The sequence below is a fragment of the Equus caballus genome, chromosome 26, assembly GCF_041296265.1.
Source record: "Equus caballus isolate H_3958 breed thoroughbred chromosome 26, TB-T2T, whole genome shotgun sequence".
Taxonomy (NCBI): domain Eukaryota; kingdom Metazoa; phylum Chordata; class Mammalia; order Perissodactyla; family Equidae; genus Equus; species Equus caballus.
Window position 1 is genome coordinate 26321885 of NC_091709.1, and position 17553 is coordinate 26339437.

General features: G+C 36.1%; 1 protein-coding gene across 2 annotated transcripts in view; it reads left to right on the plus strand.

Moving 5' to 3' along the window:
• NCAM2 (neural cell adhesion molecule 2) overlaps positions 1–17553 on the plus strand; it is a 490396-nt gene that overhangs the window by 271397 nt on the left and 201446 nt on the right. For both annotated transcript variants that reach the window (XM_023629946.2, XM_023629947.2), the window contains exons 2-5: positions 1884–1958; positions 4867–5073; positions 7507–7650; positions 14217–14354. In XM_023629946.2, coding sequence (XP_023485714.1) covers positions 1884–1958; positions 4867–5073; positions 7507–7650; positions 14217–14354 — 564 coding nt within the window. The remainder of the gene's footprint in view (positions 1–1883; positions 1959–4866; positions 5074–7506; positions 7651–14216; positions 14355–17553) is intronic.

The window sequence follows — 17553 nt, forward strand, 5'->3', positions numbered from 1 at the left end:
AAAATCTTAGGCAGACTGGGCTGATGATCTAGTTACTCTAAAGGGGATTTATGTTTGCTTCTGCCACTTAGCTGTGAGCCCTACATGTGACACTGCTTTTTAGTTTCATTTCTCAGCTTGGGGTTTCCCAAAAAACACATGGTTCTAGTTAAAATCCTAAAACTGGGAAATGGCAGAACTATGGTTAACCTATTTAAGGAGAAACATTTTCCCCCTAGCAGCCCCAGTGGTCAAGTTTCCACAATCTCACCTCAGTTTGGATCCCGGTTCATTTCCTGGTGAGGGAACCACACCTCTGTTGGTTGTCATGCTGTGATGGCTGCAGGTTGCCGTGATGCTGAAAGCTATGCCACTGGCATTTCAAATATCAGCAGGGTCACCCATGGTGGATGGGTTTCAGCGGCGCTTCCAGAGTAAGACAGACCAGGAAGAAAGACCTGACCACTCACTTCCAAAAAAAAATCGCCCATGAAAACCCTGCGAATAGCAGCTGAGCACTGTTTGATATAGCCCCAGAAGGTGACAAGATGGTGCAAAAAGACATGCCAGGGTTCTGACCCTGCTATACACTGGGTCACTAGGAGTCAGAATAGACTGGATGGCACTAACAACAAAAAATTTTCCCACTGCACAAGCCAGGAGAGACAAGTCTGCTTGTTATCACCCTTTTGGCAGTGGTTTGATTTATTCCATGCCCTTCTTTTTTTTAAAGATTTTATTTTTTTCCTTTTTCTCCCCAAAGCCCCCCAGTACATAGTTGTATATTCTTCGTTGTGGGTCCTTCTAGTTGTGGCATGTGGGACGCTGCCTCAGCGTGGTTTGATGAGTAGTGCCATGTCCGCGCCCAGGATTCGAACCAACGAAACACTGGGCCGCCTGCAGCGGAGCGCGCAAACTTAACCACTCGGCCACGGGGCCAGCCCCATTTCCATGCCCTTCTTATACCAAGGGTGATCTTACTCTGATCCAGAGTTATCTGGTGTTCTATGGCACCCCTTTTCTAGACAGGCTTGTATCCTATCTCTGCTCCATCTATGCATCTTCTGATTACTAAGATCCACAAATTCCCAGTGTCTGCTTGTACTCTAGTTTTTATTTTTGCCATTGTTTCCCTTGAGGCTCCATTACTTTATTTGAAAGCTCAGCATGCATTTCTGGAAGCTAGGGATGGTGGGATAGGGTTTTGCGGGTGTCCACACTATCTTATCCACCATATTATTGGAAATGCAAGTCTTTCAGTTTGTATTAAAGCATAATTTTAATTGTCTTCTAATATTCTAGAATATTCACCTATTTTAGCTCAAATTTGACAACAAACTTATTGAATACTTCCTCTATATTATTGTCATTGTCCTGGTTCCTTCACTTATCTTGTGATGAGGAGTGTTCATTCACTTTTCCCTATTCAATGCTCCCTCTCTTTCCTGTGTGTGCCTTCTTTTGTGGAATATTTTAGTAGACAGTCGAAATGTACTTAATTTATATTTTTATTATTGTAATTATAGTGTAAGATTTACTTTTTTAAGAAAGTTTCAAGTGTTGGGAAAATTTTTTTTTTAGCTATTGCCCAACCTGCTAGCACATCTAAGACCTGGCATATAAATATGGAATAGCTGTCTGAGTATGCATTTGCTCATTTACTTGACAAACAAATTTCAACATATTAGCTTAAATAAGTCTTGCATTTGGTCTGGTTGTGAAGGACATAATAATGTAACAGAATGTTGCTAGTGTTTTACAAAACTTAAATTTCTCTTTACAGGTAATAAAAGGCTGGGGGTAAGATAATTGTTATTTGTACCATGTGATTTATAGATCATGTAATAAAATCTTAGAATTCATATTTAAAACGTAATTAATTGTTACTCAAATATTTTTTTCAGCTCTTCTTCAAGTGACAATTTCACTTAGCAAAGTAGAGCTTAGTGTGGGTGAATCTAAATTCTTCACATGTACAGGTATGTATTTCTACCATTATTTTCAGATAACTTGTTTCATGCTGTAATTATTTAATACAATGTATTGGCAAAATTTAAGTAATGAAAAATTTAATTCTTTAAAAATAGCATATTATCTTGAGTTTATAATGATAGGAAAAGTGTTTATAACCATATTTTGCATATTAAACACTATGAATTTTATTTCTGTTAATTTCCAGTTATTAATTTTCACTGTCAAACTAGCTCATTTATTTTGAAAATAACTTATTATCAAATTAGTGTATGCACAATCACTTAAATCAATTCAAATATTATTCCTGTCTAAATAGTACTATTAGGATGAATGTAAATGTTATAACTGAGCCATCTCTGTAAATATGCAATGAATAAATTAGATATGGCACACTGCACTATAGTTACACTGAATGAAAATTTTAGGACAAAAGAAATCAAATCTACCCTTATAAAAAATGAATTTTTTACGAAAAGTAAACAGCTATTTAATTCAGGAAAACTCTTGCAAAATTTTTGTGACTATTAATCAAAAACACTGTATATCATAATGCTTATGGGAAATTATGTGGACCTCATTCAGTTTAATTATGCACATGCAAAATTTTTTCAGAAGACATTTAAATAGTGAAGCATCAAATTCTAATTGAACATCGTATAGAACTCACAAATGAACGCATTCTACTTCTATTTAGATTCATCATATTTATTTTTATGCATACAAATCTTCAGACCTAAAGTTTTAAAAAATATTTATTTAGTGCCAGAACTGCTTTTTAGAATATTTTAAAATTGTTTCTATTCCTGGTTATACTTAAGCAATTCAAAACTGGATTAAAATAGGCATTTCTGACATAAAATGCATTATAAAAGTTGTCTTAAGAATGGCAAGGCTTATTTAAACTATAATTAAAACTAATAAAAATAGAAACATAGCTATAATAACATATTTATAAATCATGTATATTATATATTATAGTATAGGATATGTTATATCACATATAATATCACATCTTATGAAAAACTAATGGAGGCCATGATTCTTCTTGCATTTGCCTTCTTAAAGGTTGCAGTTGAGGTCTGTTGATATATATTTTTGTATATTGACAAATGGAAAAGCAGAGAGCAAAGGACAGATTGGTTCAACACCATTTATTATGTCAACAGAGCTTTGGTGTAAGAATGTAGGTCATTGTTTCTAAATCTCATCCGTATTATATACACACAAATGCACACATGCACACACACAGCTCAATTGTATTGCATGATCACAGAATAATGAAATTGTTTAAAAATAAATTTTGAAAATAAAATGAAATTGTATTATTTTGTTGGATTTGCATGTTACAATGATATAAATTATATAATGTAATTGCCTCTGTGTGTGTTATATAAGGTCAAATTAAGACATAATGTAAAGAATGAATTAACATCATCCAGTGGTACTGAGTTTTTCTCTTAGTAATAAGAGAAAATACTTAAACATTTTTTCCTCTTATATGAAGATATATAACCTAGAGCTGTAATGTTGTTGTGGAAGTGGCCTTATTTATGTTAAATATAGTAGTAAAATAAAGATGCAGGGAACCCACGCAAATCAGAATGCTTACAAGTATTTTTTCTACTCCGATGTTGACCATGCTGATATGACTCTAAAGTTTCCTAACACCCTCAAACATAGACGTCTAAAACTCAATACAATAAATACGTCTTAAATTTAAACTAGAAGATAGTCAGATCATCAGAGAGTTAAATAAGAGGGTGTCCTATTATTAAAGCAACTACCTCCCTTGAATGAATTATCTTATAACCACTCTGGTTTTATGCTTCCCTTCAGAAAAACTGAAGATAACATAACTAAGATCCATTGAAGATTTAGCTGGAACTTTTTATGCTTTTTCCTCAAGCATGTCTAATTTGATATAGAAAAGAAAATAATTTGTTTCTAAAGCCATTTCTTAGCAAGAAAATAAGAAGGAATGATTTTCCTCAATGAGGTCCTGCAGATGTTAGTTAACTTTCTGCATTTTCCCCCGATACTTTTGAGTTAATAGTGTAGGCTGCTTGACAAATTATCTCCCAAGTAATTAGGTGAAATACATCCTTTTGGTGACTAAAAGCAAACATGGGAAGCTTCAGCTTTTACGAAGAGGATAATAACCTAGATTCTGAATTGGAAAACTTAAATAAATGTTTACCCTGTAATGATTTGGTTGTAATTGCCTAGCAGTATAAGTATCATTTCAATGCATTCTAATTATCATATGATTAAATAGTTAACAGTTTTAGATTAAAATGATGAAACTACTCATTTCAGTTGGGAAAAGAGATTAGTGCTCCATTTTAAAAATAGTCATTGGCCTTATCCATACAAGTTGAACAACTTAGGAAATTAATTCGAAATTCACTATTATCAAAAGCCAAAGTATTTTTTATAAGATTTACATTTTTATGAGCTCTGCTTTATCAGGGAAAAACTGGTATCTCCCAATCATAGCAAAGAGAATTGAGCGGGCAAAATCATGTTTCTGTTCAAATATATCTATCAAGTATAATTTACGTCTGACTCAGTGGCCAATGCAATTTCATAACTTAAGTGTAGTAAGAATCCACAGATGACTATGGTAAAATTTCAACTATCAGAGCTATGTATCATGCTGTATCTTTCCTATGGAACTTTTGGATATTGCTTACTCAAATGGGATTGAATCCTCACCGTTGGATAAATAAGGATGAACATGTGTGTTAACATCTGTATTTACCTTCAATTTTGTAAGATTTTCAGATTTTCAGTCTCCTCCTATTTACATTTTTTTCTAAATTCTTAAAAGTTGTTACATAGTAGTAAATGCCAATGCTGAAACAAACACTTGAAACATTTCTTCAAACATTTCTTCTCCATGCTTCTTTGCAGCAATTGGTGAACCTGAGAGTATAGATTGGTATAATCCTCAAGGAGAGAAGATCATTTCAACACAGAGGGTAGTGGTGCAGAAGGAAGGTGTTAGGTCACGATTAACCATCTACAACGCAAATATAGAAGATGCAGGGATATATCGTTGTCAAGCAACAGATGCCAAAGGACAGACACAGGAAGCCACAGTTGTTTTGGAAATTTACCGTAAGTCATGTATTTATAAGGTTTAGTTGATTGAAACTGAAGTCTTACAAAGATTCAAACAAAATAAAATGTAATTAACAGTAAGATCAAACGCTGATTAAGAACTATGTGCTAGGCAATGTTTCAAGACAATTACAGATGTTGTCTTACAGTGATGTGTTGCTTGATGAAGGAGATTTGTTCTGAGAAATGCGTCATGAGGCAATTTCGTAGTTGTGTGTATTTGCACACGCTTCGTAGAGTGTACTTACACAAATCTAGATGATATAGCCTACAACTCATCTAGGCATTATGGTACTAATCTTATGGGACTACTGTTGTATTTGTGGTCTGTCGTTGACCAAAAGTCTTCATACAGTGCGTGACTATATTTATATATTACCATACTGTATCATTAAAATCAAATATATAATAGGTAATAGTTATAAACCTAGAGATGGAGCCAGTTCCATTGGTTAAATGATATAGATAAAAATGTTTTAATTTTCACAGGCCATTAAGAATCTGTTGGGTAAATAGAAAACAGTAGTTTATTTAATGGTATGAAATTTATTGGGTGTACTTTTTCACTCTAAAATAAAAAGTCATGATAAGAACAAATGAAATTACTATTTGATAACAGTGACCAGTCTGGAAGGAGAATTCGGGAAGGGTCAGTGAACAGGAGTAGACAGAGAAGAAGCTGAAAACTCGTCTAGTAGAGAATACCATCCAGCCGGATTCTTCACCACCAGTCGTTTTCATTAACGAGCTTTTCCACACATATGCTTCATCATATGACTTGAGATTGATTGCTTCCTACATTCCCTTCCCCTTCTCCCATTTAGGAATTATTAACCTGTTTAGGAACAGTGTTTGGGAAGCCTGTTGACTCCGGGTATGAAACCAGGCTTTATCACTTACTTTCATGGCCTCAAGCACTCGCCTGACCTTTCTGTCTTCTGTTTCTTCATCTATAAAATGAGTATAATAGTAATACCTACCTCATACATACAGTTGTTTTGAGGACTATCTTAATTAATATTGCATGAGCTGCTTAGAACAATGCCTTACAATTAATATGTGGTGGTTACCAGTTCTACCAGTGTAAAATTATAATTTTTTAAAGAATACTAGCTCATAAGGCATTTCTTTCTTATAGCTTTGTTTTTTATTATTCTAGAAATAAGATATGAAAAAAAAGCCAAAGCATTTCCACAGTATGACTTCCTCTTTGATGACCAGGGCAATTTGTTGGCACATTTTTGCCCTCATTTTTCCTGCATTGGCTTCTCCCCCCCATTAGTTTCTAAGATCCTCAAGGAAAGACATTTTCCCTATTTATGTGACCTTTACTGTACCTATTTCCTAAATAGAAAAAAAATTAAATTGAAATAGTCATTTCATAGACAGAGTATTAGGAAAATTTTTTCTTTTGAGGAAGATTAGCCCTGAGCTAACATCCGCCACCAATCCTCCTCTTTTTGCTGAAGAAGAGTAGCCCTGAGCTAACATCTGTGCCCACCTTCCTCTATTTTATATGTGGGACACCTGCCTCAGTATGGCTTGATAAGCAATGCGTAGGTCCGCGCTTGGGATCCAAACTGGTGAACCCCTGGCCTCTGAAGCAGAGAGCACCAACTTAACCACTACGCCACCAGGACAGCTCGGGAAAGATTTTTTATGACTTTAAATGATGCAAAGGAAGATCCCTGATGTTTATTGGTGAAAGTAAAGAAATAATATTTTTTGGCAAAAACAACAAATTACATTTAAAAAAATTTCTCAAGTATAAATATCCATGTTTATTCATTTGTTCAACACACTTACTGAGTGTCTACTACATGGCAGACAATATTCTAAGTCCTAGAGACTCAGTAGTGACTGAAACAAAAGTCACTGGCCACTTGATGCATATATTTTAGTGAGCAAAGACAGATAAACAATAAGTAAGCTTAAAAACATAGATGCCAGCTTTACATGTTATGTAATTCTATAGTAAGGAAATTAAATGGGGTAGAGAGATAGGGGGAATTGAAATGGGAAAGGAGATGGCTATTTTATCTATGGAGATCAGGCAGAAATGTGAAAGAATGTAAGGGAGTGCACATGCCCCAGGGTGAGAACAAACCTGGTGTGTTCAAGGAATTTTTGCAAAGACAGTCTGTCTAGAGCCCAGAGACTAGGAAGAGAGAGGAGAAATTGGATCAGAGTTGTGGGGCAGACTCCACTTCATCTAGGACCTACTATGGCATTATAAGGACTTTGGATTTTCTTCTCAATAAGGTGAGAAGTTATCTGGTAGAGGAATTAGATGATCTAGTTTAAGATGCTGAAGGATCTAGATTTCACTAATTATTTTATTATAGCGTCAATCAACACAGATTCTGGAATACGTTATTGGACGAAAGAAGTAATAATACTTTTACGGTCTGTTTTACTTTCTTGGTACAGAAAAACTCACCTTCAGAGAAGTGGTATCTCCTCAAGAGTTCAAACAAGGAGAGAATGCAGAAGTGGTTTGCCGCGTTAACAGTTCACCTGCGCCGGTTGTCAGCTGGTTGTATCATAATGAGGAAGTCACCGCTATTTCCGACAGTTAGTATTTTGGTAACTCCCTAAGTTATATGTTCTAATAATATTGCAATTTTTTAAAAGACTAAATCTACCTGACTGAATATAGAAATTGAATTTTTGGACCCTTAGCATCGAACAACTACTTTGAGAACCTTAAAGCTCTAAACTAGGAATTGGGAAACTAAGGCCCTCGGGCCAAATTCAGCCCCTCTGCTGATTTGTAAGTTGTTGTGAGAATACAGCCAAGCCCAGTTGTAACATGTTGTCTATGGCTGCTTTGGGGACAGGGTTAAGCAGCAGTGACACAGATGGTTTGGCCTACAAAGCCTGCGATAGCTATTATCTGGAGATTTACAGAAAAAGTTTGCTGATCCCTGCTCTGTTCAAGAAAATATTTCATACAAACAGTGCAAGGATACTAAGTAAATAAAGGAATCAATCCGGATGCATTCAAATTTTACATATTATAATTCAGACATGAACCCATGGGCCAACTATATGTAAACTTAAAATAACATCTATATGAATCCTGTTTATTATTCTGGCACTGTTCTTTCAAAGAGACCTACATGTTCTAAATATTATGGTAAGACGCATATCAGTAATAGACAGAAAAGTACATTCATTCAAATTGTCTTCAAGATTTTGATTCAGACTGAGCTAAAATTCTGGAATAATATGACATCTGAAATCGAAAGCATAATTTGCTTACATTATGCTACTTTGCCTTTGTGCATTGGGAGCATTTTGAATTTAGAATATTTTTCAATGCACCTGCATTGCAGAGGTACAAAATAATTGAATCATTTTGAATGCTTTCCATCTTGGATGATTCCATTTTGTGTTTCTAAGAGATGAAACTTCTGCAGATTAAAGGAGAGACAGCAGAGTATCTATTTTTTAACATGTACAGAGAATGTATCATAATGTTTAATAGTCCTTTTTTAATTGTGAGAGAATTTTTAGCCTAGGCATTTTCAATGCTTGTCACTTATTGATTAAAACTCTTTTTCTGTTATAATAAGTTAATGAGAAATAATACTTTATTTCCTAGTTTAGAATAACTGCTTTAGATTTTATTAACAAATTGCATGAGTAAATTATGCAATGTATTTTCAGCTTTTTTCTCCTCAATGATGAAGAAAAGGCAGTTCTTTTATAGCAATTAAATGACAACGTCTAAACATTTTCAGATTGCCTAATCTTAGGTTTTAAGTGTACGTCTGGTTTATTGTAAACCTTAATTACAAGGAGGTTTTGAAATGAATTACATTTTTTAAAAGATGCATAGCACAAAAGCCTCAAAGCAAAGATTGGTGGTCAAGTATAGGGGTGACAGAGGAGAGATGCTTCTATGCTATAGCCTACAGACTTTTTACCTGTATCCCAGGATGGAACAATGCAAAGCTGAATTCCATTGTCCTTCTACTCCTTTCCTTGGCCCTGAAGCTTTGAACAACTTTTCTAACTGTTGAGTACCTAATTCAGATTCTTCATTTGTAAACAGTGGATTATTATATCCATTTTAAACAATGGTTGTGAGTTTTAAGTAAAATATTAAACATATAATAAGTATTTGTTAAGTGAATGAATATTTGGCTATATATATCAGGTTCTCAATAAATGAGATTAATTTTCTTGTTCCTTCTCACTGAGTCTTTTAAATCTTGAGAATCAGTTTTACCAAAATTCTATGTGTTCAGGTTATATCTAGAACCAGAAAACCCAATGGAGTGGAAGTGACTAGACTAGAGTTAAACTTGAAATGTAACACTGAGTTACATGGCAGACAAAAAAAAAAAAAGCACATAATTCTTTTTCTACTCTGAGATATAAAGGTTTTGGGTGAATTGGGAGGAAGGACAAACTTTTCTAACCCTTGAATGTTGGAGGAACTTGCCACATAGTTCATTATCAAAGAATTTGTATGTTCATAATGGATTTACAAGAAGTAATATGCTTCACCTGATCATAACTTAGCTAGTCCCTTGATTAAAACTAATGGAATAAAATTAGGTTTATAACTATGAAGAGAGTATATGTAGGGATTTCGAATAGTGTAGTGTGTACAGGTAACTTTCTGAAGCTTTAATTTGGTGTGAGAGTAAAGTGTAGAAGCTCCAGATGAAACAATGAAGACCTGGAAAGGTATACCTTTTTTGTTTTGTTTTGTTTTGGTGAAGAAGATTTTCCCTGAGCTAACACCTGTTGCCAATCTGCCTCTCAGTGTTTGAGGAAGATTGTCCTTGTTCTAATATCTGTGCCAATCTTCCTCTATTTTGTATGTGGGATGCCACCACAGCATGGCTTGATAAGAGCAGTGTGTAGGTCCATGCCTGGGATCAAAACCTGTGAACTCCGGGCTGCTGAAGCAGAATGTACAAATTTAACCACTATGCCACTGGGCCAGCCCCAGAAATGTCCATCTTATTAGCCATGCTTTTGGTAGCAGCTATGTGGCAGATATTCAGAATTAAAATTCTCACAGAATATTTGAAGCAGAGGTTCTCCATGTTGCTTGTTGAAAGGACATCCATATGCTAAAGAAACTCAAGCATTTCGGGAGTACAGATGACATTATGTTGTAAAAGTTGAATATCCTGACTTTTAGTGTCACTCTGTTGGAGGATATGCTATTGCAGATGCCCGTTCAACCTCAGCCAGTTTGAAACTTATCTGTGAAACTTCCCAAATGCTTTGATCACTGCCTAATGAAGTACCCTTTAGCATGAAAAACTATACGTGAAATCTTGTTCAATAAAATTTGTACGTAATCTACTTCCAATATAAAAATTCCTTCAACAGTTGTTGAACACCTGGTATATGCCATCTAGTATGCTAAATGGTGGTTAATCATGGTTAACAAGATAAAAAAGTTTGCTGCCTTCAAAATACTAATAATCTAGTGGAAAAGATAAATAGATCAGTGAAGACAAGCTATGATGAGGTCTATGAAAAGGAAAGTTCAGTGATAGAGGATTATAAAGGAAGAACCCCTATGGTAAAGGAGGGTGTCCAGGATGCCTGCTGAAGAGAGAAGTGACTTTTAAATATGAAAAAGGATTAGCCAGGCAAAGAATTTTGGGGACTTTTCAGGAGGCAAGATCATCATATACAGTGGCCCAGAGGTTAAAGACAGCATGAATAGCACTTTCTAGAAACTGGAATAAGTTCTTTCTAATTAGAATTTGTGAATAAGAACAACTAGAATACTTATACTAATAGGTAAATATCACTAGGATTTGTTAATAAAAGACTAATAAGAAAGCAAGCTAGAAAGGAAGGTTGAGCCAACTCAAGACAGCCTTGACATCTCTACTAAGTAGTTTGGAATTTATCCAAAGGGGATGTCACTAAGGGATTTTATTCAAGGCAATGACATGACCTGATATGTGTTGGAGAAGGATATTAGTGCTTCAGTGAGGAGATTGATGGGAGTCAAAGCAAAACTCCAGGCACTGAGAACTGTTCAAAACTTAATGAAATAATCACTGAGGGAGAAGGAGATTTAGACTTAGTAATGATAAAAGGAGAAGTGATAGGATGCGGGATGTGATTGGATATGCAGACCAAGGGAGATGGAGAAGTCAAGGATGACTCAAGGAATTAAAATTGGGCGAATAGTTCCAAGACTTGTAGAATTTACCTTGGGCAGCTAGCTCAATGTGAAGACACATGAAGACAGAACTGCTGAGTACCATATGAGAAACTTCAGGTGGAGACAGTGAACTAAATTTTAAGCATGCTGAGATGGAAGTACTTACAACTCTTCTCAGTAGGTACATCTGGTAGACTGTTAAACAGTTCTGGAATTCACAGAACACTCTGATCTGAAGAAAAACTATGAGTCTCAAAATACAGATGGCAATTGAAGCAGTGAGAGTGGATGAGACAAACCATCAGTGGCTGTGAAATGAGAAGAAAAGAGAATTTAGAACACAATCTGCTTAAAGAAGCATAAAGGAGATACCTTATTGAGTATTATCTGATTTCATTCATTTTTCTTTCTGTAATAATGAAAATTTGGGCTTCTTTATATCAGAGAAACAGAGAATCTCCAATAGTTCTGATATCCACTGTTATGTGTGATTGATTGAAGCAGTAGTATTTCAACTACTTTCTGGAAACACATATTATTGATGTATGTTGGTTTGATAGTTTACGAACACCATTCCATGGACTTTATACACATATTTAGGAATTAACAAGAAATTTTCATGTAATTTGTTTTCGGTATGGAGAAATTTTTGTATACTTAAACATATATAATAGTGTGAATTTAAGTTTAGCAGGAAATTACTATTTTCCTAATGTTCTAATAGTTTTCTCTCAGACAGTAGAAATGATATGTTAGGATGGCCATTTCAAACTAAAATTTTGCAATTAGAAGAAACACTGATTCATTCCCATCAAAAATATGTGTTATGTAAATTCTGTTCTTTCTCTTTTTATATTAAGCATTGCCTTCCTGGTTAAAACAATGCTTCCCCTTGCTATTTTTTTTCATATTTAAATTATAACCATTAAAGAACATTATAGTTAAAGAATGTTACATATTTTAGCAAGTTAGAAAATATAAAATTGCAATGATCTAGGTCTGATTAGATACATCACTCTCTAAATTTGAACTTTTTTCTTTCTAATTGCTTCTCATTCTGATTTCCAACCACACATTTGAATAGAGAATCTTTTAATTGACTTTGAAACATTATGAATTTTTAGGTTTTAGGAGTTCTAAGTTACTCCGACTTCTTGTGAATTATACTTTAAAATTTCTTGCAGATTGCTTTTATTTCTCTCCAATCTTTCCTTTGGTGAGAAAATTTACCAGGGGAAAGCATCCATATAAACATTTTTGTCTCTCTTCTCAAGGTCAAGCTATGGAAGAAATAAACATTATGGGAAAGTTTATACTCCTGGGCTGAAAATCATGTGTCTGTAGCTTTATAACCAATATTTTCTCTCTGAGGGAGCCTCTAAATCTGCATGTTACCACTCTATTAACTTTTCTCTTGCTTACTTGTTTTAATGACCTCCTGTAGGCTGATCATTCCCCTATTTGAATTTCTAGCCCAAACTTCTCCCCTTGCTATGGCAAATGAATCTCAATCTGAATTGAACCCCAACCTGCCTAATATCATAGCAGTTTATTTCTCACCCATGCAAAGTCCAATTGGCAGCAGGGATAGAGGCAGGATTCTACCCTACACATCCATTCAGTGATCCAGGCTGAGGGAAGCTCTACCTTTTTCTCATGTGACTTCCATGTCTGCCCTAACCTCTTTATCAAGCCAGCAGAAAGGGGCAAGGACAGCACACAATGGAACAGATCCAAAAAGTAACCTTTAATGGTATAATGATGAATATCCCAGAGGTGGGCACCTTAAAATAATGGCATTCATACTTTACCAAAAGGCCCAAGGGAGTCAAAGATATGTCTCTTATTCACCAAAGTATCTCAAATATAGTACGTGGCAAATAGATGATGTTCCATGATATCCATGGATGCGTTAATTAATGAAATTTAGGGTATTGCCTTTACAACATGTTTCAAAATAAGACTAGAAGTCAGAACATTCTTTAGTTGATAAGAAGAGAAAATGTCTTAACACTGCAACAAAATTGTGATGATTAAAAACTAAGGCTAGGGCTGGCCCAGTGGCATAGTGGTTAGGTTTGCACACTCCGCTTTGGTGGCCTGGGGTTCACAGGTTTGTATCCTGGGCGTGGACCTACACACCACTCATCTAGCCATGCTGTGATGGCATCCCACATACAAAATAGAGGAAGATTGGTGCAGATGTTAGCTCAGGGACAATCTTCCTCACCAAAAAAACCCAAAAAACCAAAAAACACTAAGGCCAGACATTATGGAAAATACTGTCAGGCTGTGCCACTGCTTAGTCTAGACAGATCATTTTACGCAATAGCTAATGCCTGCTCTATAAAAGCTTATTTTTCTATGTATGCATGTGCACACACTCACACATAAAATGGAATCTTGAAATAAAAGTAATGAAGTCTAATCTATTCATTCCTAAAATGGATTATCTTGCACTTAGGAAAAAAAATCCTCAAATACATTCAAGATATGACCATTTCATATGTCCTCTATGTGACTTGAATATTTTTATATAATTTAGCTGCTTCCTCAGGGTATGCAAAATTATTAGTTTAATTATAGTATGGGGAAGGATATTCAATCAATTTTCTAACTGTTTTCCATACCCAAGTTGCTGCTTATTTGCAGTCAAAATGTTTTCATGTCTGCAATATCTAATCTCTCTGCATTGTTCTTTTGTGTATCATTTCTGCATTCAAAGTACCAAGGGGAAAATAATAGCCTAACCATTTTATGTGGAAATAAAGTCTTGAATGTATTTTAGAAAAAAGGTGTAGCAAGGCAGTATGGAGTGGAAAAATTGAAGTCGTGAAATTACATTTTACTTTCAAATTTGAATTTGTTTGTTGATGAAAAGTTTGATAGTGTTAGACTAGTGCCATATTTTAACGCTTAGCAATTTAGAACACACCGGACTCTGCCTTCTATTACTGATATCGTTTCCTCCCCTTTGCTTCCTTTTCAGATCGGTTCGCTATGTTAGCCAACAATAATCTGCAGATTCTCAGCATCAATAAAAGCGATGAAGGTATATACAGGTGTGAAGGAAGAGTGGAGGCTAGGGGAGAAATTGACTTCCGTGATATCATCGTCATTGTCAATGGTAAGCAGGGAATTATTTGTACATATTTTGTTTCATTTCAGCAATATGTTTATTAAAAGGGCAACCATGTAAACTCAGCACTCACTTCCCTAATAAACCTCTTCCACGCCTGGAGGAAACCTCCCCATCTCTATGACAGCATCTGTTACGTTGTATTTTAGCCTCAAGGGTAGGATCCATGACTTATTTAACATTGTCAGCCTGTTTCTCAGAGTCTTTGAAGGAGCCCTTGCCTTCTGCTGACTCTGTAGTTGTTGAAAGAATGCCAAATGAAACATAGTTAAGTATCATATTAGATTCTACTTTTAAATTGCAAGAATTACGTGTTGCTTAAACTAATCTGTTTGACAGTTTCCAGATTTTCTTAAATTTAATAATTGAATCCATAAGATTACCCTCTCCAATATTAAGGGACATTAATAATGAAGTTTCTGGCATCATGACGTGTCTTCCTCCAAACTTGGCTTCTCCTGCTATGTTTCCTGCTTGTGTTAAAGTGACAGTCTCTGAGGCCTGAAGATATATGAATGTTATCTTAGTTGTCTCCATTTTGGTAATCTAATGTGTTATCAAGATGGGCTCATTTGGTGTTCTGATCACCAGTTCCAGTGTGTATGTTTGGGGGTGGGGGTGGTTCCCCACACCAACAAGCAATGCTGAGGACCCAGCTGGGTCACCTAGGATTCAGCTCAATTCTGGTTTTATTAACTGGCAATAGCATCAGAAACCACAGTCGTCCCCCTATTTCAGAACACACTTGCAAGCCTAGGTTGTCACCTGTGCTTCTGATCACTGGCTATATATCAGAGGTTCCCAGAGTCCCCTTTTCAGGTTCATTTAATTTGCTACAGCAGCTCACAGAACTCAGAGAAACATTTTACTTACTAGATTACTGGTTTATAATAAAAGGATATAATTTCGGAACAGCCAGATGGAAGAGATGCATAGGGCAAGATATGGGGAGCTTTCAGGTTCTCTCCAGCTCTATACTCTCCTCCCATCTCCACAAGTTCACCAACCCAGAAGCTCCCTAACCTCATCCTTTTGGGTTTTAATGAAGGCTTCATTCCAAAGGCGTGATTGATTAAATCATTGGCCAAGGGCAATTGATTCAGCCTCCATCCCCTCACCCTTCTCCCCTCCCTGGATTCGGGGAAGGGTACTGAGCATTCCATCCCTCCAGTCATGTTGGTTCCCCTGGCAACCAGCCCCATCTTTAGGTTATCTAAGGGCCTTCAAAAAATCACCTCATTTACATAACAAAAGCCACCTTTTTACCCTTATCACTTGTGAAATTCCAAAGCTTTTAGGAGCTCTGTGCCAGAAACAGGGACTAGGACCGAATATATGTTTCTTATTATAAATCACAATATCACATGTGCCCATTATATTTTCTCAACATCTCTCAAATGTACTCTTTTCTCTATCATCATGCCTTCCGTAAGAGTGCTGCTCAGGGGGGCCAGCCCCGAGCCCAGTGGTTAAGTTCATGCACTCTGCTTTGGCAATCCAGGGTTTCACAGGTTTGAATCCTGGGCAGGAAGATGGCACCACTCATCAACCCATGCTGTGGCAGCATCCCACATAGCACAACTAGAAAATACAACTATGTACTGGGGAGCTTTGGGGAGAAGAAGAAAAAAGAAAAAAGTAGATTGGCAATAGATGTTAGCTCAGGTGCCAATCTTTCAATCTTTAAGGCAAAGCAAAAACAAAAAGAGTGCTGCCTTCATTACTGCACAAGGAGCACGATCTGCTCCCTGTGATACAAAAGCCAATCGTCAAGAGGCAAGATGGTGGCAGAGAAAGGGCATTTTATTACATCTTGCTAGCAAGAGGGAAGATGGCTGACAAATGTCCAAAAGAACCATCGTAAGGGGGCACAGAAACTTGAAGCTCTTATATAGGCCAGTGGGTTATAGGGGAGGGGTTAGGAATGTTGACACTCTGGTGTTACAGGCTGGGAGTTGCACACCAGATCTTTCAGTTGTCATTGATGATGGCTATCAGCATAGACTCTCTGTTTGGGGGTCATCATATTCCTAAGGAACTCAAAAGAATGAAGTTATGGTCTTATCGCAGCTGGAGGTATATGCACTAGCAGGAGGCATAAAATCCACAGAACAGGTGGATCTCCTGGAGGGTGCAAATCCAGCTGGGTTAGTTAGTCAGAGGTCATTCACAGTTATCACATGGTCTCTTTTCTTCAATATGGCTTTCCTTATGTCAACCTTGTGTTGAGCCAATTTCACCTTTTCTGTTTTTTTTCTTTTCAGTTGCTACAACTTGTTTTCACTGCTCTCAATCACAATTCCATGTTCCTCGCCACCAAATCTTTCACCCTTACAACTTTTGTTTCCCATTACCTACAAGATAAAATGACAACCACTTTTCATGGCATTGGAAGCCTTTTATGATCCAGCCCTCCTTCCCTGACCCTTTAGCCATGAGTACCCTATGCTTGTCATGTGGAAATACTAGTAGCAACACTACACAAATGTTTTTCATTTTTTCTGCTTTAAAATAACAAGTTATCAATTACTGTATCACAGGATTCTTTAACCAGAATGTAATTTGCTTTTTTTAGGAAAGACAAAATTTGAATGTAAAGAGTTAGCCATGAGTTTCGTATGAATTAGTGCAAGGACAAGGAAAAATAAATCAGTATCTCCTCAACCTCCACCCACCTCCCCTCACAGGCTATCTCTCCAAATTTTTGAGGAGACTGGAAACCACTAGGAATATCATATATCTCTACAAGAGTTACTCGTTTTTTTCTTTTCTAGAGTGAAAGTAGTTTAACCAGAAATATCATGCTAAAAAGAGAAGGAGAATATTAAATTACAGTTATTTTTTCTCTCTTTCTCTCTGTCTATAATTAATTGGGATTTGTCGGTGATAAAATGGAATAGACCAGGTGGTATGGACATGGAAACGAGGCAGGCTGGGTGAAATTTCACATGCTTATGGGGGAGACCAAAGCACCAGACCTTCAAAGGAGATCTTTCAGATCTCAGCGTTTCAGAGCCTTTTTTAGGAATGCAGAGTCTGGTATTCATGAAGAGTGTCACAGTAGTAGTTTCGAACTTCAACATAAGAGGAAGATTTCAGAGGATAATGGATAGGCTTAAATACGGAGTTGTGTATCTACATAAGCATCTTTAATTGCTTTCTCTCTTTATTATATATAATAAACAGA